The sequence below is a fragment of the Aricia agestis genome, chromosome 10, assembly GCF_905147365.1.
Source record: "Aricia agestis chromosome 10, ilAriAges1.1, whole genome shotgun sequence".
In the NCBI taxonomy this organism is placed as follows: domain Eukaryota; kingdom Metazoa; phylum Arthropoda; class Insecta; order Lepidoptera; family Lycaenidae; genus Aricia; species Aricia agestis.
In genome coordinates, this window is record NC_056415.1 from 13,244,571 (window position 1) to 13,269,493 (window position 24,923).

The 24,923-nt window shown below is 34.8% G+C and overlaps 1 protein-coding gene across 3 annotated transcripts; it reads left to right on the top strand.

Annotated features, from left to right (window-relative positions):
• The first annotated feature begins 79 nt into the window (after positions 1-79).
• LOC121731096 (proton-coupled folate transporter-like) lies at positions 80-19,647 on the top strand. Of its 3 annotated transcripts, none has more exons than XM_042120433.1 (8): positions 80-174; positions 4,548-5,499; positions 5,865-6,024; positions 9,511-9,612; positions 14,010-14,147; positions 15,930-16,013; positions 17,084-17,240; positions 19,570-19,647. In XM_042120433.1, the coding sequence occupies exons 2-8, from the start codon at positions 4,702-4,704 to the stop codon at positions 19,628-19,630; spliced, it is 1,500 nt and encodes a 499-aa protein (XP_041976367.1). In that variant the 5' UTR covers positions 80-174; positions 4,548-4,701; the 3' UTR covers positions 19,631-19,647. The 3 variants fall into 3 exon arrangements, with proteins under 3 accessions (XP_041976367.1, XP_041976365.1, XP_041976366.1); XM_042120431.1 differs by lacking the exon at positions 80-174 and adding an exon at positions 2,433-2,570; XM_042120432.1 differs by lacking the exon at positions 80-174 and adding an exon at positions 2,433-2,566.
• The last annotated feature ends 5,276 nt before the right edge of the window (positions 19,648-24,923 follow it).

Genomic DNA, 24,923 nt, shown 5'->3' on the forward strand with positions numbered 1-24,923 from the left:
GAGCAACATCATGGATTTACTTTTGATCTGAAGAAAAATCACCTAAGAAAGGAATTACTGAATATATTGTGTTCAATGTTTATGTGCTAAAAGTGCTTAAGGTAGTTAGTAGGAATGCAACGGGGAATCCATTACAAGAATATAGATTATGCTAATGATGTAGCTAGCAATGATGTGTGTAAGTTGCACATTATCTTTACGATTCCACCACGTGATATCAATAATAATAATTTCTATTAATAGAAATAATATGATATGACTACATAGTCCAGTGGTTTAGAGCCAAGCTCTAAACCACTGGACTACTAGTAGGTAATAGTTTTAACGAATAGGGTTTTTTTCGATTTCGATTCAGACAATGTAAATAACGACTAGAAAGAATATAGATGAGCTGAACTGTATAAAGTCGTTTCAGACATGATCCCACAAATAATTATGATAACCTAAAGAAACAGTGTTACGTACTGAGCACATTCCTTGGCAATATAAAATCAACTCTGTATAGCTTTTTTTGTACATAGCTGGACAAAACCTGGTAGCGTAACCAAAAAATGAAGCAATTGTTTTTAATATAAAATAATTATTATTCATGTAAAACAAGAACCTATCGCATCGTAGGTATCTTATTGATCAGGCTTTTCGGTCGTCCTTGACATTAAATTTAATGTCGGAATGAATTAAATAATACGAATTCATTGTTTTGGTGACTTTAATGTTGACCGTATAAATAATGATAAGATAATTTATTTTATTCTCTGAATCGATACGGACTAATAAGTGCTACATTTTATTTAAGGGAAATTTTGTTCATACATTACTTCTTTTAAATAATTAATTTTTTTTAATGAAATAAGGGGGCAAACGAGCAAACGGGTCACCTGATGGAAAGCAACTTCCGTCGCCCATGGACACTCGCAGCATCAGAAGAGCTGCAAGTGCGTTGCCGGCCTTTTAAGAGGGAATAGGGTAATAGGGGAGGGTAGGGAAGGGAAGGGAAGGGAAGGGAATAGTTGAGGGTAGGGCAGGGAATAGGGTAGGGGTTAGGGGATTGGGCCTCCGGTAAACTCACTCACTCGGCGAAACACAGCGCAAGCGCTGTTTCACGCCGGTTTGCTGTGAGAACGTGGTATTTATCCGGTCGAGCCGGCCCATTCGTGCCGAAGCATGGCTCTCCCACGTATAATATTACACTGCTTTTAAATATGATAGAAACGTAGACTACATTATAAGTAACCTAATTAATGGATGTGACGATAAAGAACTCAATATGAGTTTAAAAATTAAATTTATGTAAAATGATTTACACGCTTTTTCAGATACGATATTGAATGTACTGTCACTTCTTGGTGGAAATTCATCTTCAATTAAATAATTATACATTTTCCTTGCACTTATTCTATTTTATTAGTATAATAATAAAGTGGAATAAGTGCAAGGAAAGTGTATAATTAAATTATTTAATAAGAAATGAGGAAGCAAGGAAAGTGTTTAATTATTTAATACACGCTATTTCGTTTGTGTTGTTTGTTTATCGCGCTGGAGGCATATATTTTTCCTGATCGCAAAAACTATTGTCAGCCGCCGCATAGTCCACGTTGGGATTGTGGTCTTAATTATTATCAATAGCTGTTTGACCGAGCTTCGCTCGGTATCCGATGAAAATGACATTTTCTACAAATGATTCCTACAAATGATAGATCGATTTATCGCTCCCGAAACCCCCTATATACTAAATTTCATGAAAATCGTTGGAGCCGATTCCGAGATTCCAATTATATATATACGTATATATATATATATATATATATATATATATATATATATATATATATATATATATATATATATATATATATATATATATATATATATATATATATATATATATATATATATACAAGAATTGCACGTTTAAAGATATAAGATATTTATAATGTTGTTTTAAACTAACTTCCCACACCGGTTTCGGTGACGGTGGCCGGTTTTATTGAAACCAAGCCAGTTACGCACAAGAGCACTCTCTATTCCTTTACTCTCATAACCCAGTAGGACGGAAGACCGACACGACTGGCGAGAGATCAGGCGCAGGATCAACCTTTACATGCCCCTCCTACGCATCATCCCACTTGTCAGATAATCAGGTGATCAGCCTGAATTGTCCTAACCAAACTTGTAAATCGCGGGAATCGCACCCACGACCTCCGAGTCAAGAATCAAGATCCACGCTCTAAACAACTGGACCACGGAGGCGTCTAAATGGCCTCTAATGAGAAAAACCAACATCCAGAACTGAAAACTTGCAAGAAGGTCGCGAGCCAGCTTACCTTATCTAGCTCCGGCGTTACCTAATAATAATAATTGTATCAAGACTATCATCATGTATGGTAATTCGATGATTGATCTAGTATTTCTTTTAATGAGGCGGCCTGCAGTAATCGCAATGTATTATATCTGAGTACGTGTTACAAGTAATACACCGTAATCAGCTCTATATTTTTCTGCGATAAAAAAGTTTTGAAACCAGTTTCAAAAGTTTTTGTTCGACGCTGATATTGAAAAATATTTTGTAAGTACATAAATATTTTTTATATTATTACGTTTATTTAGATATTTTTTAGTAATAATTGTTCAGGTCCATAAAAGTATTTTAACTTTGGTATTAATAGTAATTGACTTATAGGAAATATGCATGTGGAAATATCATTTAACAATATTCATTTTATAAAATTTCTACGTTAAAGTTATGGTAGATTCTATTACTAATTAATCATAATATTATAATATGTGCTAGTAAGTATAACTTCTTAAATTAATATTAAATTATGCTTAAAATATTAGTTTTTTATGCTTAAAATATTATAACTTGTCGACAAGTTGTATAAGTCGTTGGTTGAGATTAAGTTCCCCGAATATACTTGTTAGTTTTTGGCACGTTAAAAAGTTGTTTATTTAAAATAAGGCATATAAATGTTTATTGGAACGAAGTTCCTTATCGCGCGTTCGGCGTAAAGGGGGCTAGACAGAACGATATTTGACCTCGACACTTTTTTTTAGTACCCGCATGGTAGGGGCAGAGGGCGTTGATAGTATTCCTGTGCGTTAACTAGATGGAATTTTTAGAGAATAAACAGCGACGCATTGTTAGTATTCCTGAGCGTCAATAGATGGCGTTATTTTTTTAATTTTTGAGTGTTTATTATGTATACAGGTTTTTTGAACATAAATAACTTCGTTTCATTCCGGTGTCTCTTGACACCTCCCAAGTTTTTGTTACTTTATAATAAGAGATAAGTAATAATTATGGTTGTATTTATACAATTTTACCTGCCTGTACTTACAAAGCTTTAATAAGAACATCAACATTATTTTGGGTACTAAAATAATCTTAGTCATTGGTTGATACTGACGTAGTTTCTCGATTTTGAACTTGAATGATAGATATTACATTATTATTTTAATAAAAGGAAAATATTTAACATCAATATGACTGCACCAACAAATCCATATTATTATAGTTTATCATACAAAAACCATCCCCATAGGTATCACAGCATGGTGATAATTATGTAGTGATTATCTATAAAATATTATTAAGCGGAAGAGTTTGTTTGTTTGTTTGAACGCGCTAAGCTCAGGAACTGCTGGTCAGATTTGAAAAATTATTTCAGTGTTAGATAGCCTATTTATCGAGGAAGGCTATATGCTATATTTAATCACGCTAAGACTAATAGGAGCGAAAAAATAGAAGAAAATGTGAAAAAAAAAACGGGGGAAATTATTTGAAAGGGCTTATCTCACGAACTACTGGAGGATTTTTTCTGTTATTTGGCACAGATAAGAAGTAGACCACGTGAAGGATCATAGTGTTCTTTTGTGGACTCATTTGTCTGTGAAATATCTTATTAACGCGGGCGAAGCCGCGCGGAACGTCTAGTAAATTATAACACGTTATCCTAGGATCTCTCTAGTCAAGAGTCTTCTTATATAACGCTTTGAATTTCTATTGTTGATTATAATAATATCTATATTTATGTACTTCGACTTTTGATTATACAGGGAGTATAATTATAATATTTTATTACAATATAACTTAAAAATACATTTATAAATACTACTGCATACTAACACCTGAAAAAACGGGTAATTTATTAGTTTAACACGATTAATACCGATGCATATTAATATAATATAGTCGCACAAGGCATAAGTGACATACAATGTTAATCTAATTATGTAAATTTTAAGAATATGATAATAGAAAGGAATATATTATCGAAAATCTGTATATCATTTCCTTGTCAATTTATACTCGTGATATAAAAAATTCATTTAAAATTTTTCGGGCAGTCAGTGTTAACGTAACCAGCAGAGAGAGCCGTACGAATAAAAAATGCAACAACACTGCTTGACATTTAAAAACAAACTCAGGTGCAAAGATTTCGCAGTGCTTTTTATTATTAACCGAAGGAAGCACCGTAATATTTTCGTAAGTTATTTGTACATACTTAATTGCGTTCGAAAATTAAAATAATCGTTTGTAATTACAGTTTAAAAACGAAATCAAATAATGAACAAATCTCATAGGAGTTTATAGCGACAAATATTATAAAGCAAGATCAAAAGAGACTTACAAGAAAATTGATACCACTCTCGATAGAGTGAAGGTAACATTTTGTTCAAACCCAACTAAAAGACAGCACGATGGTAAACACAAAGAAGAACTCTCTTCAGAACATGGAGCAGATGGCCCCACTGACGCGGACGCCTGAAAAGGTCAGTCAGAAAATGACGACGTGCAAAAATTTTAAATATATAAAAGAAAGTGTAACAGTGGAGCCAACGGTCGCTTTGTTCATGATGACGAGCATCATAACTATGCTGTCTACGCAGAATTTGAATATAGATAAGGCCTGTAGAGTCAATTTAGAGTACAATGAAGCGGTGTGCACCGCCTTGAAGCTCCGCCAGCGGGAGAACTTGACAAATGAAGAGGACGAGGTTCAGAGGTTGGTGGCTTCTGTGGAGGGATGGAAGAGCGTCATCCACACCGCCTTCCCCATCATCCTGATGATGTTCATCGGGGCCTGGAGCGACAGAACGGGGAGACGCAAGATATGCATCCAGTTGCCCGTCGCCGGCGAACTCATTTCTTGTATCTTGAATATAATCAACACCTACTTCTATCAGGCGTCAGTGGAATGGACCGCGTTTTGTTCCATCATCTTCCTGTCTTTGAGTGGGGGATGGTATACCATGTTCCTGGGCGGGTACAGTTACATAGTGGATATCACTTCAGAGGAGACAAGGACGTATCGGCTGGGAGTGCTATCTCTAGGAGTAACAGTTGCTTTCCCCGTCGGGATCGGTTTAAGTGGAATTATCCTGCGTTACGCCGGTTACTATGGTGTATTCGGTATAGCAGTTTTAATACATTCGATTAACTTTTTATACTTATATTTTTATATCGAGGATCACAGATGGCTGGAAAACGTGAAGAAGGTGAGTTTGTGTATTAGTTTTTCCTGATTGCGCCTGAAGAAAGGTTATGTTTTGATTGTATGTATGTATGTATACATAATTGTATGGCACGATTCAAGATTCACTTAATCGTGTCGATTTAAAATTCAAGATTTTACTAAGAGAGTGACTCTGAGTATAGCAATATGTGGCAAAGGGGCTCTACAAGAAAAATTTTAGGAAAAGAATAGAATTATTTTGCAATAAAATTACCCCTTCTGTTGACACAAAACTAATAAAAACAAAACATGTTTAATCGGGGCCACTATAATATGACAACAGATTTTTCTGTTTGTTACGAAACTTTTAGTCGAAACTAATTCTTAATTACGTAATGTTGTTTTCAGGACAAGCAAAAAGGATGTGTTGGATTTTTGGTAGATTTTTTCAACTTCGATAGCTTGAAAGAGACTGTACAAATAGTATTTAAGAAAGGACCGAACAACAGAAGATTGAAAATATGCCTGATACTATTTCTAGTTTGTTTAACCTTTGGCCCTATTTGGGGTAAGTAATTTTTTAATAATACACACGAATAATTCAAATGAACACTAAGATAATACTTACAGTTTTGCACATCGACCATTTCCATCCAGTCAAAGTGGATCGTAAAAAGAATGTAGTTTGGAAAAAAAATCAACATGTTATAACCTCCTCCTTTTTGGAGGTCGGTTAAAAATAGAAATCCAATTATGCTTACTAATGTTGTTAATTCAAAAACAAGAAGGTTTCGTTTTCACTTTTGATCCGGTGAACCGACGTTGATAAAGTTTGATAAAGAGGTATTTTAAACCCCGGGAAATTATATTCCTTATCCTTAGGAAAGTTTCCTTATCACAATTTTAGCGCCTTTTGTTAAGGTGAGGCCAGTTCGAAAAGAAAGACTGATTTTTAAACTTCCAATCTGTCGAAATTATGTGGAATTCCCGTACATCAAAATTCATGTAGACACAAAAAGAAACAAAGTAACGAAATAACCGAACAGAATATTGAAAAATAGTATGGTAATTCTGTAAAAAATCTTGAATATCACCATAAAAATACACTTAAAATTCGTAATCTCGTAATTTTCAATGACAATGATATGATTTTTTTACAAAAAGGATATATTTTTCTAATTCTAGCAAAATAACTAAATAGATTTTTAACAAATGATTCGGTCATTAAAAAAATAAAATAAAATGTATAATTTTCTCCTATTTCGCCCTATGAACAACGCGGCGAGCGTCGTAACCGCCCTATACAAGGCGCGCTGATATGAATGCAATGTTATTTTAATGTCCTTAACGTCTGGATATTTGTACTGAAAGACATCGACCTGCTAATTCAGGGACAGCCTTGCCTTAAGATTGTTTTTCAAAGCTGATGCGCAACGAAGTTGCAATAATATAGTACGATTGCTGGCATATATTGCCGTGACATAAGAAAGGCGTTTACCAGAATTGAGTTTTTTTAAGAACCCACCACAATAACGGCCACACTCAGAAATTTAATGATTATATTTTTTTTTTGATTTGATGAATATACCTAGATGTACGTTATATTTTGTCAAACTCTTCATTAGGGACCTATCAGACAGAGAACGGTCACGCGTTCAACGTTCAAGCGTTCTGCGTTCGCATTCTGCATTCGAGCAGTCAGTCACACAGGAGGAATTCTGACGCGGTCAGAACGCCCCCTGTGTGAGTATCTCTATGTTACGCTCAAAGATCGAAATCGCTCACGAAAAAATAGCTCACATTGCACAGTAAAATAGCCACAATGTTAAATTCATGTTGTGGCTCTAATGAAAACGGCCACGACGCATTGTGGCAATCACAGAACGACTACATAACGTAATGTATACCGTTTCCGCGCGCGTTTTGACGCAACGAAGTTGCGGGCGTCATCTAGTATTTAATGATAACAAAGACGTTATGCAGTGATTTTATAAAAGAAAAAAAAGTTTTATAACGACATCTACCAAAACATTTCTAGTTTGGGCTCAATATCCGAAAGTAATATGTGTTGTTATCAAATACTAATATTCCATAAGTGTCATGGCTTTTCATCATAGCTACAACGCGTTGAGATCGAATAGCATGTCAGCCACGGCATGAATTTCGCGATGTGAGCTATTTTTCCGCTCCACGAGCGTTTTCGGTCTTTGAGCGTAACATATAATATAACGTTATACAACACAAAGAACGCAAAATTGACCGCATGTACGCTTAACCGCGTGAACGCTCTCGGACTGATAGGTCCCTTAAATGAAAGTCAAGTAGGCATTATTATTATAAGCTCTGAGTGCGTCAAATGCCTCCAGGGCTACTCCTTCACCTTCATTATAAAGGAAGCTGATGAAATATATAACTGACCAGGCAGCTTTTGATGTCCTTCTAAAATATAATTATACAATTATTGTGTAATAGTATGCAATTCCTTCTCACCGAAATGCATTTATTGCTCGGCAGCAGAAAATAATTCAGGGCTTTATAACCTATGGCCGGGGCCCGGGACACAGGAGTCCATCATCAAAATCAGTTTAGACTGAGGTAGACACTCCTTCTCATTTATATTATTACTAGTAAATGCATGGATGTTACTTTGTTTACGTTTTCCCCCTTTTTCTGTACTTGGTCGGAAAAATATAAGTGTGATTTTTCGACTTTTTTCCTATGATAGTAAAGGAAGCTATGAAGGTATGAGTCATACTTTAAAATAACATTTGGCTTAAATATTATAAAGTAAAAAAAATGGTTTGTTATTATTTTTATCAATATTCCGCGAAATAAACCTCAACCTTTAAGTAAATGAGTGAGTGTACGCATAGGCATGCGTCCAGCACCTCCCTCCTCCCACACTGCCTATGCGTACACTCGCATGCAAGAACCTGCAAACCACCACCACACAAGCAATATGTTGGCAAATCCGTGCAAAGTCTTTCACCACCATGCTGGTTGAACACCTCGACGCGCGTTTCGTCCCAACACCGGAGCATCCTCAGGATGTAGACTCATTCATTTACTTAAAGGTTGAGGTTTATTTTGCGGAATATTGCTAAAAATAATAAGAAATTTATACGTGGGAGAGCCATGCTTCGACACGAATGGGCCGGCTCGACCGGATAAATACCACGTTCTCACAGAAAACCGGCGTGAAACAGCGCTGTGTTTCGCCGAGTGAGTGAGTTTACCGGAGGCCCAATCCCCTACCCTATTCCTTCCCTACGCTCCCCTATTCCCTTCCCATCCCTACCCTCCCCTATTCCCTCTTAAAAAGGCAGGCAACGCACCTGCAGCTCTTCTGATGCTGCGAGTGTCCATGGGTGACGGAAGTTGCTTTCCATCAGGTGACCCGTTTGCTCGTTTGCCCCCTTATTTCATAAAAAAAAATAAGCTTTGGATTTTCGCAAAGTAACGCCTTATATTAACTATTATAAAGTTTGTAAAGTTATCTACTTGCATAATAATGTATAATGCTTAAATAATTATTGTTCCTATATAAAATTGCCGTATATCGTTAGAAATGTTTCTTAACCGACATCATTATCTATTAAGTTTATGTAAAAACATGTTCATAATATTTATTTCTATTATCAATTAAATTATCAGTGCATTCTAAATACAATAAGTGATTATTGTTTTTTAATTGGTGCCTGTTTTTAATACACAATCAATCGTTTATTATAGATCTATTTACAATTTATTTAGCTATGCAGTCAATTTATATTTTACTTATAAGGAAAGATCTGTACTAATATTAAAAATGCGAAAGTGTGTCTGTATGTCTGTTATCTCTTCAAGCCGAAATCGATGAACTGATTTTGCTGAAATTTTATATGGTATACTTTGAATCCCGGGAAAGGGACATAGGATGTTTTTATCCCGGAAAAATATTCGCCGCGTGATAAACTTTGGGCGCAACGGAATTGCGGGCATCGTCTAGTAATTGGTGCCATCTTCCGCATATATCAGATCTTTAGTAAAATGACTAAATATAAATTTTTTTCAGGCGAAACATCAATAGTGTACATATTCTGTCGGTACCAGTTCAACTGGGACGAGATCAAGTACAGCATGTACTGTACTTACAGCCTCATTTTACATACATCTGGTAAGTTCTATTTTAGACCATACACAAGATCCCATGGTGCTTTCATTATTTTTTTCGTCGCAGAAGTTATTTTATATCGTAATTCCTAAACATTTCAATGAAAGCATCTTGGCAAATGGCCCGTGCCCCATATCCACTATTGCCGCTGTTCTCCGTTCTTTTTGGTAGCGGAGCCCTTTTGAGAATAAACAATTTTGACGAACCCCAAAAAGAAGAATGTTTTGTCTTTGCATGAATTTTCTCCATGCTGGTGTCTGATGATATTTTTAAATACAAGTCATACATCGGGGCTAAAATGGTCGCTTTGAAGAATCATGATATGAATCATAATATGATTCTTTTTTCTAAAATCGCAAAATGCAACTCTGCTTGCAATTCATTTCTGTATTTTTGTACTGATTTGACATTTGTCAGTTTGACCGTTTTGACAATTCATTTGCTAAATTGATTGAGAGGAATAATAAATGTGACCATTTTAGCCCCGCAGTACTCGTATCGTTCACGGACCCCTACAGTGAGCCCCGGGGCTCCGCGGAGCACATTATGCGAATGGCTGCACTAGTAAATTAACTTTAGAGCCGTGAGAGAAAATAATTAATAATTTCATGTTGTGTTACATCATGATGAGATGAAAATAATGAATAGATAATTATTGGAAGGAAGTTCGTTATCGCGCGTTCGTCGTAAAGGAGGCTAGACGGAACGATATTTGACCTTGACACTTTTTTATAAGTACCTGCATGGTAGGGGCAGAGGGCGTTGATAGTATTCCTGTGCGTCAACTAGATGGCGTTTTTTGAGAATAAACAGCGACACGTTGTCAGTATTCCTGGGCGTCAATAGATGGCTTTTATTTAATATTTTTTTTGAGTGTATAATATGTAAGTATACAGGTTTTTTGAACATAAGAAATAACTTCGTTCCATTCGGGTGTCCCTTGACACCTCTCAAGTTTTTATGTTTCTAATATAAGATTTCAATTAATAGCCCATATTCTTGGGATATTTTAACCCGTCAAGCCCCAAGCCGTCGAATCCGACCGCGATAAAGAGATAAATTATTTTTGTCCTTCATTTGTTTGATTTATTATTTTGGGTATTAATGGTCATTCACACTCATAATAATAACATCAAACTTTTTTGTACGAATAACGACCTCACCGTACATCGCACTCAACTTAATACGAGTACTCGGGCTATTGGACCCATAAAAATTGGACCCAGTGGGTCCAATGACTAGATATGATTTTTTAACATTTTTTCATCTAGCGATTGGACCTAAATAATTATTTGTTATGACTGTCGGGCTTATGTCCGTAGGGCCAGCAAAAAAGTTGTAGATTAGAATAAAAAACAAAATAATTACTTTGCATGACAATATTTATTGAGATCGGTAAAGGCTCAAGACAAATTAAAACTTCAAACAATTAGTAAAAATAATAGAAAATAAATCAATATTTGGCCAATAATATTAACATAAAGTATTTTAAAACTAATAACATAAGATTTTTCGTACTTCTTTTGTTTAAAAACATTGAAATAAAACTAAAGTATTTAATTTTTTTTCTATGAAATAAAATCACAGGTTTTATTATAAAATAACTTCTTAGGTGAACCTTGTAATTGTGAATTAATTATTGTTAATAATAATATAATTTAGTAGGTTTAAAAACATTATTAAGTATGTAATAATAATAAAATTATTAAAGTATGGGTAATACTTTCCATACATTATTTTTTCTAGTTTTTAATAATATTACATTTTTTTAACAAAAATAATCCTTAGATGTTACGTTAAGTAAATTCTGTGGTTATAATATAAAAATAAATAGTTTTAACAGTTTTTCAGTTTGTTTCAACGATATGCAAATGTACATTTTACGCATTGATCTACCAAACACGTGCTTCTTAGCCGACGTCATAATTTATCACTGAGCTGGGAAAACTTGTTACATTAATGTCATCTCTCTCGCACTCATTATGTCTATTGTGCAAAATGCACTTTTTATGTAAGGCAAAAAAACAAGTACACTGTACATTGTACAATGCGCATGGCGCGGGCGCCCACGTCGATCGACTAGTTAAGACTTTAACAGTAATAATTAACGTTAGTTTAAATACAAAATTAATAACACTAAATATGTACTTACTTATTTTTAATATTATAATAATATTAAAGATATTTTTTTAAACATAATTCGACGCAGTAGATTTAGGTACTTACATAATAGTAATAATTATAACATAAGTTAATGAGAGTGTTCTAAGTTTTAAATATACAAAATAATATTATGGTTATAACTGATTATTTTTGTGCCACCCTACTTTCAAATTTCTTGCCAGAAAACAATGGATCATAAAAGCGGGTCCAATCGCTAGATGAAAAATGTTAAAAATTCATATATAGTCATTGGACCCAATGGGTCCAATTTTTTTGGGTCCAATAGCCCGAGTACTCGTATACGACGTCACGAGGCGCATGTGCAGGCATTTTTTAAAGCTAACTGCAGCAGTAGCAATTTGCTCTTATCATAATATAATATTAAATGAAATGAAATATTGCTATTTATTATACCTAAAGTTTGTAATAAATAACATTCATGGCCGCATTCTCATACCCCGGATATTGCTTCGATCTCAGGCTTTATCACTTGTTCTTTGACAGGAGTTAAGCGTAGCTTATTGGTGAATTTTTAACGCTAGCCAATCAAAATTGTGTCAAACAACACATGTGAATAAAGCTTAGAAACTAGATATATCTCACATTCACGCACACCACGCAAAAGTTTGCGATGGATGCGATATTTTAAGTTCCAGGGCCAGGGTTGTAAGAGGACGTGGCATTGTCGTCCGATTGTTTGAGTCTCAAAACGGTTTCGTAGTAGGCCTACAGAATCGGACTCGACTTGAAGTCGGAATACGTTATGTTTTCGTGAAGTGAATTTAGTATATTTATAATAGTAGTTAGTACATTTGTTTAGGTTGGACGTTAATTTATTCAGAACTAGACCAACTTTCATAAAATTTTACACAGATGAATGAAACGTAATTTATCTTTGTTCGTTTTGGTTATCTCCATAGAATTCCTATAGGCAGCTTCACAATCATGGTTCACCATTACATCCCAAAGTGAAGACGAGCCTTAACAATTGAATTATTTGATAATTATTGTCACGTGTCCATTCAGTTATAGCCCGGTCTAATCAGACGCAAAAAATCGTAACCTCGAAATGATTCGCATAGAGCTAAAAATTGGTAGAGACGTTAAATACACCATTATAATAAAACCTTAAAATTCGCCCTGGAATTCCGAGGTTTTATTTATAATGAAATAATTAATTATTTGAATAAAATTTTTAGAACTAGGACAGTTTGGAAAAAAAACGGGAAAAACCTCCTTTCATACCTTTAACCTTGAAAAAATTTTTTAGCACAAGGAGGAGCCGGGGACTTTTGAGGTTTTATTTATAAGGTGTATATAACGTCTCTACAAATTTTTAGCTCTATGCGAATTATTCTTAGGTCCAATGTTTAATTTTCCTGGGCTATTATGTAATTGGCACAACAATAAAAAGCGGATTAGTGAAGTTAATTAAATTCAACAGTAATTAAAACGATTAATCAATTAATACAATTACGGCATACTGAATACTCTAGCAAGGGCATGTTTTCTCAAGGCGGCTACATCAATGGTGATCCGAGGCTTACTAGATAAATATTTACGTTAATTCACTTTTACTAATAGATATTATAAATAAAGAGGAATCAATAATTGTGGGTACTGAATATACAGATTTTTTGTAATATCCGATATTACGATGTATTAGAGTAGATTACAAAAGATAGGTATACATCCCTCATTTGTACCATCGAGGAAATTGATTCCTAGGCAGATGACAGACCAACGTCATATTTTGGTCGGATCATGTCAATTCAATGTTAACTGTGTGTAACTGTATGTGGTCTGTCGGCTGGGTTTGACGTAACGCGACCAAACTACGTACATCCCCCATCTGACTAGTGACTAGGAATCAACTTCTCTGATAGTACATACTACACATATTATAATAAAGTGGAGCTGGGCAGGGCACATCACCCGCATGCACCCGGACAGATGGGCGCGTCTAGTTACGGAGTGGCTACCGAAAGGTCGGCGAAACAGGGGCAGACCCAAGAAAAGGTGGTGCGACGAATTAGACGCTGTTGATAAAGAGTGGCCAAACACAGCAAGGGATAGAGACGTGTGGACTGTGGAAGGAAAGAGGGGAGGACTTTGCCCAGCAGTGGGACACAAACGGCTAATTAGAATAGAATAGATTAATTAGTAAGAACTAATTGATCTATTTAATTTAATAATAATTAAAGGCCACGTTTTAATAAGTCTATTACCTGTTCCAGGCACGATGTTCTCAATAAGTTTCTTCAGTAAGAAGCTAAAGCTGGATGACTCGATGCTGGGTATCATCGCGATGACGAGCAAGATCGCCGGCGCACTCATGTGGGCCTTCGCCAGAAACGGCAAGGACATCTATGTTGGTGAGTGACGATTTTTGTACTGAATCTAAAATGTTATAGCTTATAAGTATTAAGAATTCCTTTATATTACTCATGCGGGATAAGTGGTAGAAAAGAGTGCGACAAGTAAAGGCCATCCCCGGAGCAAACGACTTTGACCATTGAAACATTTGCCGCGTTGCCGAGATCGCACTAAAATCATATTTTTTTACTTGTCTTAGTTCATAATTGACCTACAAAATACAAACGGGGAATATTTAGTTAATGAAATTGTCGATCTATAATAATTGGTGTGTGTTTCAAATAAAAGTAATTTGTAAATGTTAGGGAGATACTGAAAGTATGCTTGAAATTTAATATATTGGTATTACTTTGGAAGCTGATATCCTGAGTATAATATACAAAAATAGGAAATACTCGTAATAACGGGGAAAGGAATGTTCATATACTGAAGATTATTGCTGTATTTTTATTATAATTTTGTAGCTTTCAATTTATGATTTATAACTCTAAAAACGATAAATTACGGCATCTCCGTAGGGGGAGTGCCTTAAATTGATACGATGGGTAAAATGGTCAGTTTGGAGAATCATAATAATATTATGAATCATAATATTATATTTTTTTTAAAATGCAAGTTTGCTTGCAATAGGGATGATGGCAAGGTCAAACATTAGCAGATTTTTAAAATAAAATAAAGGTATAATGGTAAAAATAAATATTTCCAAAATTTCAGCTTCATAACTTTCTTATTTTTTTTGTTATGAGCTTTCAAAGTTAAATAGATTAGTAGATTTTTTTACATAAATTAACCAAATATTTATTTACCATTCGATAACTTATGTAATTATTAAAAGCAACATTTGTTATGAAACCACTTTCATAAACGCAATATTTAATATACCCATCGAACAAACTTCTCTGCCGATGCCTACAAACTACGAAAGAGTGACGTCATACTTTCGTAGCACTTTATATCCAGGAGCATTTCGGGAAGGTCTATTTTATTAGATTATTGAATTGTGATATCTTGGAAAGTTTTTAAGCTAACAGAGTAATTCTTTCACTGATGTTTCTATCTTTAAATGGTCCTTTAATTACCAAGAAGAAAAAAAATAGTCATCATGCCTATTCAATATTCTTGTCTAGTAATATTGAGTAATTCCAAAGAAAATTTGGATTGGCGTAGCGTTTGACAAACGTGTTTGAACCAAAGAATTCTATTAAATAGAAGTCTTTGGTTTGAACAAGATCTCACGATCTCAAACCGATTCTAGCTAATTGTTTGACAAACTTATACGATGCACGTTTGTTTGTTTACTTCGTTAAATTTGATCGTTTACAGGGTACTTAACGTCAAAGTATAAATTTAATTATTTTCTTTCGAACGAATTAGAGAATGATCTTAATCGCATAACGTTTAAGCGATTAAATCTTAAGCACACCATGATGAAATGGACCAAAATAGATTTTTTTTTGTAACAATGAGAAAAAAAATTACGTGAGATTTGCCGAGACCCCCTCCCTCCAACGTAAGATTAGATGAGTTTTGACTCGACCCTTAAACACCTCACGTAATTTGTGGACGTCCCCTAACGTCATTTGGTATAATATAATATAACATTTCTTAATTTTGTACGTTAATCAAAATAAAACTGAAGTAGCTTTAAATACACGATGACATAAGTTCTACCGCCTTTATTAAAATTTAAAACACATTTCAACTATATTATTTTTTGCAATAATATGCTATACATTTTATTACAATAAGCTATAAGTAACTTATTTAATCTTTGTTTTCAGCCCCCGTGCTAGAGTTGCTAAACGGAACAATACAAATCGCCACGCGATCCATAACCTCCAAGATGGTGACCAGTAATGAACTAGGTAAATATTTATGTCGTTAATCTATCAATTGTGGAAAGATATCAATCAGGGTTTATTAGAATGCAGGTTTACAATGGTCTTAATGCAGAGGTTCCCAAACTCCTTTGTTTCGTGGCCCACTTTTATTATCTTGCTTACTGTGGACCCCCTGAAGCACCCCCCTCCCCATCCATATCATGAAACTTGGTATTATTTTAAGTAACAGTGGCTGTGTTTTCAACACATTATCCGCCTATGCCAGGGATGTCAAACCAATGGGGCACGCGACATAAAATTTTGAGCGTGCTCTGTACTGATCACAAAATTATTATAGTGATTAATCTACAAAAGCACTAAGTTAGTTAGTATATATATATATATATATATATATATATATATATATATATATATATATATATATATATATATATATATACACATATATATATATATATATATATATATATATATATATATATATATATATATATATATATATATATATATATATATATACATATATATATATATATATATATTTCTACTATATAAAAATGTATGATAAAAGCATAATTTTAAAATAATATTAGCTCGATGCACTCCTTCACTATATAATCTGTAACTGTGCAAAATTTCATTCACCTACGTTTCCTAATATATAGATTCTATAACTTAAACTTAATGCATGAATAATCTTCCAAGAAATTACAAAAAGTTTTCCTATTCTCTTAAATTACATACTAAACCAGTGCTTCCCAAACTTATTTGTACGATGACGCCATAGGGACTTTGCCATTTCTTGACGACGCTCCTGAACCCAGCCCCCCCTTTCCAATATTAGAACCAGCCTACATAGGTTATAATAAAAATACTATTTGGACATTTTTATTATAAAAATTAAAACCGCCATAATGTTACAAATGCTATTCAATTTATTAAATTTAAAATATAACGTCTCAAAACTTAAGACTCCTCCCCTCTTCTTGTCACACATGTCACACTTCATCGACACCCTTCCCTCCCCTTGGGTGTAACATACTTTATGGATGGCCTTATGAGGCGCCAGTAATAATTTTTGTCTCATATTTCAGGCAAGGTGTACTCCCTCTTCGGTCTGGCGGAGACGATAGTACCTCTCATCTTCTCGCCGATGTACTCAATGGTGTACATCACCACACTCCACATACTGCCCGGGGCGCCCTTCCTCATCACCGTGGCTGCGTCTATACCGGCTTTATTTGTGTTCATGTATGTATATTATGTTCATGTAAGTAGAATAAGAAATAGCTGCTGCGCTCCAAAACTGGTATAACAGACATAGGCATAAAGGCTGCCAAACTGAAATGGGATTGGGCGGGTCATATTAGCCGTATGCATCCTGACCGCTGGGCAAAGATCGCCACAGACTGGGTACCTGATAATGAATGATAATGATGAATTTGACACATACAAGCCAGGTTGGCCGACGGTGGCGATGGATCGGGATGAATGGAAGGACTTGGGGGAGGCCTTTGCCCAGCAGTGGAACAACATAGGCTCTTAAAAAAAAAGTATATTATACTAGCTGTCCCGGCAAACGTTTCTTTGCCATATTAAGTATTTCGCCCGTATTATTTAATTGAAGTGACTAAATAAGTATGTCACCATGGCAACGTCCATCGCTATCCCGTCGCACAAACAATGGTCGCCGTCAGTCTAGACTCTCGAATGCAATAATTTACTATTATTTATTCAACAAATGCACTTATCAATATAAAAAGTACCCAGTAGCCGATTCTCAGACCCACTGAATATGCATATAAAATTTGGTTAAAATCAGTAAAGCCGTTTCGGAGGAGTACGCGGCCTAAAATTGTGACACGAGAATTTTATATATAAGATTATACAGGGTGTAACAAAACATAGTGATAATACTTTAGGGTGTGTATCTGTCCCTTGTATAGAGTTCACTGTGACAGTAGCAGCGCTGAGAGAGTAACTTTTTTTAAACTTTTATATGGGAAAATTCATGATGCTGTGGCGCTTGTCCATACAATTGCCAAAAAAATTTGCTCTTTCAGTGCTGCTACTTTCACAGTGAACTCTATATAAGGGACACATACACCGTACACGCGATTCTACAGAGAACCGCCAATTAAAAATATATGAAATTGCCATATGCGTACTGCGTACAACAATATGAAGACAACATTCGACTCAAACGTCATGTCAAATCCATACATTTTGATCTGCGATTTCTTAAAGAAGCTATAAAGAAAACGTGTTGACTAGGGGCTCTGGCCTCTAGTCCCTAGCAAAACATATTTGCTAGTTTCGATAGCAAAGTTAGAGGTCAAAAATGTATGCAGATTGTTCCTCATGAGTCTTGACTGTTTTTGGTAAAAATCAAAAGTAAAAATTTGGGAAGTATGGGAGGTGCTCCATTGCAGGCCTATGAGTAAACTCAGTAATAGCAACAGGCTATGGTTGATTTCTCTAGATCTTTCTCAACATAATTTGATTCTCCTAATATAAACAAACAAAAAGTAATATACATTTTAATAAGTCTTAATAATAGTAAGAAAGTGAAGTACCCAAGTCAATTACAGCTATTATCAAGGAACTATAATCAGAGAATATTGAATAGTTAATTGCAACAATCAACAACGTTTATGCGCCTGATAAATTATAAATGAGTCCCGTCGAAAAAAACTTATGCTATTAGTAGATTTCTAGGCTATATTCACAAATGCAATAAAAATACATTAAAATATGATGTATTCTCTGAAATAATAGTAATATGCTGCATCTTCTTATATCTTATATATAAAAATGGATTTTCAAATGTGTTAGTCTTTTTTTTTTTATGAAATAAGGGGGCAAACGAGCAAACGGGTCACCTGATGGAAAGCAACTTCCGTCGCCCATGGACACTCGCAGCATCAGAAGAGCTGCAGGTGCGTTGCCGGCCTTTTAAGGGGTAATAGGGGAGGGTACGGAAGGGAATAGGGGAGGGTACGGAAGGAAATAGGGGAGGGTAGGGAAAGGAAAAGGGTAGGGGATTGGGCCACCGGTAAACTCACTCACTCGGCGAAACACAGCGGAAGCGCTGTTTCACGCCGGTTTTCTGTGAGGACGTGGTATTTCTCCGGTCGAGCCGGCCCATTCGTGCCGAAGCATGGCTCTCCCACGTCAAAACTCGAAAACGGCTGAACGCATTGGGCTAATTTTAGTCTTAAAATATTCGTAGAAGTCCAGGGAAGGTTTTAAAGTGACACTAGCGGACCCGGTGGTCAGCTAGTATGCTATAATATATTAATAATTTATTATGTTTTCCATGGCCCATTTACTTTTTGTCTTACTCAGAGATGATATTATATTAATTGCTTAACTGTAATTAAATGAAGAGTTTGACAGATAAAGTATGGGGCTTAAGTCGAAATAATGATTTAATTACACTTAAGTAATTATTATTATTCGTCTCTGAGTTCAGCAAAGTTATTATAATAATGTTTTAGACCGGCAGGGTCGCGCGTTGAACTCTTAAATAAGGGCGTTGTTGTTGCCTGAATTTCATAAATAATTATTCTTGTTTCAGATGGTTCTATTATGAACACAAAAAGGATTCAAAGAAGACTACTCAAGAAAACGAGCCTTAGAAATGATATTAAATATTTTATCACTCAAAGTTTTTTATTTAAAAAAAATGAAAATTTTTGAAAAGCGTTACAAATATAATGTTACTCTAATAAAACTACTAAGCTACTTCTATAAAACAGTAATGGCTTAGGTGCATATCTAGCAATTATTTATGATACCGTTTATGTATACTATTATAATTATTTCTTTAATCTTTAGCTTTTTATATCTCAGTATTAAATTAATATACTTTTAGCCCTATACCCTATTCCAGCATTCTAATCCTCTCGCTCAAACGTTGCCTGGAAGAGATTGCTGCTTAGTAATAAGGCCGCCTTTGTGTGCTTTCTTCATTTATTCATATTATTTCTTTTTAAACTTTGTATTTTATGTAATTGATTGTGCACAATGAAGTATATTTTCATTTCATTTCATATTACAGTATTATACAAGTAGCACTGTTTAACTCCTTTTATCTTACCTTTTTTTCCTCTACTTAACATTATTCTAATCGTATTTTGAAGAAAAAAGAAAAGAAAAAGATAAAAGTTGCTAATTGCTATAACATTGCTATAATAATAGAGTAATAGCATCATAATCGCAGTTCAACCTTAGGCATTAAAACTTAATTACTAATTACTATATTAATCAAATACTATATTTCTTCCTTAGAATGATAACCTACACCTCCAGCCGGGCTAGCACGGCCACCAGTAGAAATATGAAAGTATGGACAAACTGTGGACATAAACTTAAGGTGCCGTTCCGATCTTTACCGCGGCTAATCGCGACCGACAAAAATTCAATTAAAATGCCACTTTATGACAGACTATAATACATGTCATGAAATAGGATATTATTTGAATTTTTAGGACTATAGTCTGTCATAAAGTGGCATTTTAATTGAATTTTGCCACCTTAAGTTTATCTCCACAGTTTGTCCATACTTTCGCATTTCTACTGGTGGCCGTGCTAGGGCTACTGGGCGCAATATTGATCATTCACATCCCGAGAATTGTTGATATAAGTTGTTTTTTTATCGTTCAGTTGTTAGTGCATAGAGCAACAAAAAATACATCCACAGTCGAACATAGAACCTTATCTTTTTTGGAAGTTGATTAATAAAGTATGACTAGGAAGTGGTATTTCTTGTGGAAAGGAAAACGAGCGGTTGGATGCTGAATTGGAGAATGCTGCCATGAAGAGTTATTATGGTAACAAGAAGGTAAATACTTTAAGTAAATGTAAATTAATTTAAGGTAAAATCTCTTTAGTCTGATGTAATGATCAACATAAACTAGGAGCTACGGAAATAAGTGATTTAATTGCAAAATGCCAATCCAAGGAGTTTTGTAATGAATGACTTAGAGGTTAAATATGTCAATAGTTAAGGACACGTATTTATGTATTAAACAAAATAGAAAATGGTTACTTAATTGCAAAATGAAAATCCAAGGAGTTTTGTATGAATGACTTAGAGGTTAAAATAAATGTCAATCTCAATAGTTAAGGACACGTATAATTTAGGTTATAACAAAGTTGAAAATGGTTACTAACTCAAAAAATCAACAAGTCCTCGTTGACTACGGAACCCTAACCGGCTGATTTTTTGTACATTCATAGGTTAATAGTTATATAATTTAAGAGTAACATTGAAAAATGTTACTCTTAAATTATATAACTATTGACAAATAGAACAATCTATATTTTAGTACAAATAAATCGAAATATTAAATCTCTGTTAGCTACAGTTTTTCGACATAGAGCGAGAGGGAGCAGAGGAAATTGTTGTTACTTGAACGTCTTATCAAAATGAAGCTTCTTACGAAAAATTAGCTTGATAGTAATAAAAAAAGATATTCCAGGGAACCTGTACTATAATAATTATTATGTTACGTTCTATCAACTGTTATTTCAAGTACTGTAAAGAAGCACAAAATATTATTAATGTTATCATATCACATACGTACAAAAGTCTACTTTAATCTATGCTGGGTTCTAATGTTTTTTTAATGAAATAAAGGGGGCAAACGAGCAAACGGGTGACCTGATGGAAAGCAACTTCCATCGCCCATGGACACTCGCAGCATCAGAAGAGCTGCAAGTGCGTTGCCGGCCTTTAAGGAGGGAACAGGGTAATAGGGGAGGGTAAGGAAGGAAAGAGAAGGGAATAGGGGAGGGTAGGGAAGGGAATAGGGTAAGGGATTGGGCCTCCGGTAAACTCACTCACTCGGCAAAACACAGCGCAAGCGTTGTTTCACGCCGGTTTTCTGTGAGAACGTTGTATTTCTCTAGTCGAGCCGGCCCATTCGTGCCGAAGCATGGCTCTCCCACGTATAATGTATACTGTCGTCGAGACAAAGTAATCACATGATGAGATATCTATATAGGCAGAGTGTGTGAACTAGCTGACCCGGCAACGTTGTTTTGGCATATAAATTATTTTTAGTATCTATTCTCAGGCCTAAAGTACTGTATAAAAATTTTCATTGAAATCGATTCAGCTGTTTTGGAGGATTCCGCGCGCAAACACTGTAACACGAGCATTTTATATATTAGATAATACACATATTTAACACATATCCATGACCCAGGGACATTAAAAACTTTTTTGATCCGTCAGCGGGATTCGTACCCGCGACCCCGGCTTAGGCTATCACGCGCTCAAGCACTGTGCGACAGAGGTCGTCGTAAATACTTAATTACTTATCTTCAATTAAGTCTGATCTTCGATAACCAATTTTAGAATTCCCAAGTTCTCACTTTTTGCTAAGGATAGACTTTTTGCATTCATTACTTAACAATACAGTTCATTAAATGATAACAATAATTAATAATTAGCAATTGTAATGCTTCGCTCCAATTGAAATTGCTCATCAATACCAATACAATAAAATTTTACATTTTTGTTTTGTTACTACTTTGTAAGGTGATGAGCGGTTATTAACAATTGAATGATTACAATTAATTATAATGGACGTTAATCAATAATGTATCGTTTATCGTGCTGCGTGGCTAAAATGGTCACATTTAGCAATTCCTCTCAATCAATTCAGCAAATGAATTGTCAAAACTGTCAAACTGACAAATGTCAAATTAGTACGAATTACTACAGTGCGACAAGGTTAAATATGAACGTGGGCGGTGGCGCTGCTCGTAAAGGAGAACTGTCAAAAATGACGTTTTTGTATGATGGCAGCGTTAGTTCCTTTTTTCGACACGTTCATTTAATGACTTGTCGAGTTGTAGACATGAATTGCAAGCAGACTTGCATTTTGCAATTTTAAAAAATGAACCATATTGTGATTCTTAGTGTGATTCTCCAAGGCGACCATTTTAGCCCCGCAGGAATGTACCGTCAACTTAATGAGATAAGCTGTCCCCGGACACAAAGTATTTGTATACCAAATTTTATTAAAATAGTTTCAGCAGTGTGAAAGACAAACGTACAGGTCCTTCCTGCCCGTTTTATGATGGCGAAATGCGTCATTAACAAATTTTTTTAAGTGCAAAATAGCGGGAAACATCTTGTCTAATAATGTTAATTTTCAGTAGTCTGCAGTATACAACTCAATTCATACCTACCATTATATATGCGAAAGTGTGTCTGTTCCGGCAAAGGACAGAGGATACTTTTTAGCCCGCAAAAATGCACGGTTCCTGTGCAATAAACGTCGCGAGCGCCATCTAGTATTTAGATTAATAATATAATTAAGACGCTCCCCCTACGGAGATGTCGTAATTTACCGTATTTAGAGCCTTGTCAACTCATAATTTGAAAGCTACAAAATTATAATAAAAATACAGCAATAATCTTTAGTATATGAACGTTCTGTTCATAGTTATTAATTTTCTATTTTTATTTTCTATAAGTACTCATGATATCAGCTTCCAAAGTAATACCAATTTATTTAAATTCAAGCATACTTTCAGTATCTCCCTAATATTTACAAATTACGGTAATATATTTAAAACACTCGCCAATCATAGATCGACAATAATTTAATTAATTACGTACTGGATGTTTGAATTTTTTTTAAGTCAACTTTGAACGAAGACAAGTAAAAAATAGGGGTTTGGCGCGATCTCGGCAACGCGGCAAATGTATGGTCGAGGTCTTTTGCTCAGGGAATGGCCTTAAGGTAAAATACTAATTTTCACACCAACCGAACGCATTCTTGGATTTTCATGAAAATAACGGATGTTTTGTAAACGGAAATGTTGTATTGTGTTACATCATACAATAATAACGTAGATGTGGTGTAAAAGCAATCAATTTAAACAAGTCTATTTTCACAAGCTGTTGATGTGCTGTTGACGTTTTAATAGTTAAATGATAGTTCTTGTAAATACTCGATTGAAGGCCACTCAGCAGGCCTTTTTTTTAAACATGGGGAAATGCTTTATGCATCCGCGGCAAATTGGGGATATCGGCCGGGGTATGTGGGACTCCTGCTACCCACTAAAACCCCATGGTGCTCCACTCATCGCTTAAGGCAAAGTTGTGGATACGATAGAACCTACCGCAACTACGATCATCTACAGACCCGACACCACCCCGCTACTCGGGTTAAGTTAGAGTTATGGGACTCGGCGGCATTTTGATTCGTTCGGTTGAATCTCAAAACGGTTTCGTGGTAAGGTGTTTTCCCGGAAATACTCGAGAACTACACTTACTAGGAATTTGGGGAAGTAAGAAATCATTTTCACACTTAAATAATACTAGCTATTTGACCGAAATTTGCTCGGTATTCGATAAAACACGAATAAAATGACATTTTCTAAAAATGATTCCTAGCTAGATCGATTTATCGCCCCCGAAACCCCCTATATACTAAATTTCATCAAAATCGTTGGAGCCGATTCCGAGATTCCAATTATATATTTATATATATACAAGAATTGCTCGTTTAAAGATATAAGATATGTATGATAGTCTGTAAGGTATTAATAATATGGGCCAAGATGCCTGATGTAAATGGTAAAATAAATAAATAAATATTACCACGAAGTTGTCCACGTATTCCGAAGAACTTTTCGCCGTTATAAAATTTGTTTATCGTACCAGAGTGCATTTTACTTGAAAAATACATAATAATATTATGATTATTTTTTTCTAGAACTATCATTGACTTGACATTTAAGCTGATCAATTGATGTAAATTATATTTTTCGATATCATATTTTTATGAGTGCCAAGTGCCAAAAATTATATTAATAATATATTTGATTAACGTCATACGATTTATTGTGATATTTAAATAGATTCCTATTTAAATATTACAATAAATCGTATGACGTAATGTCAAAAAT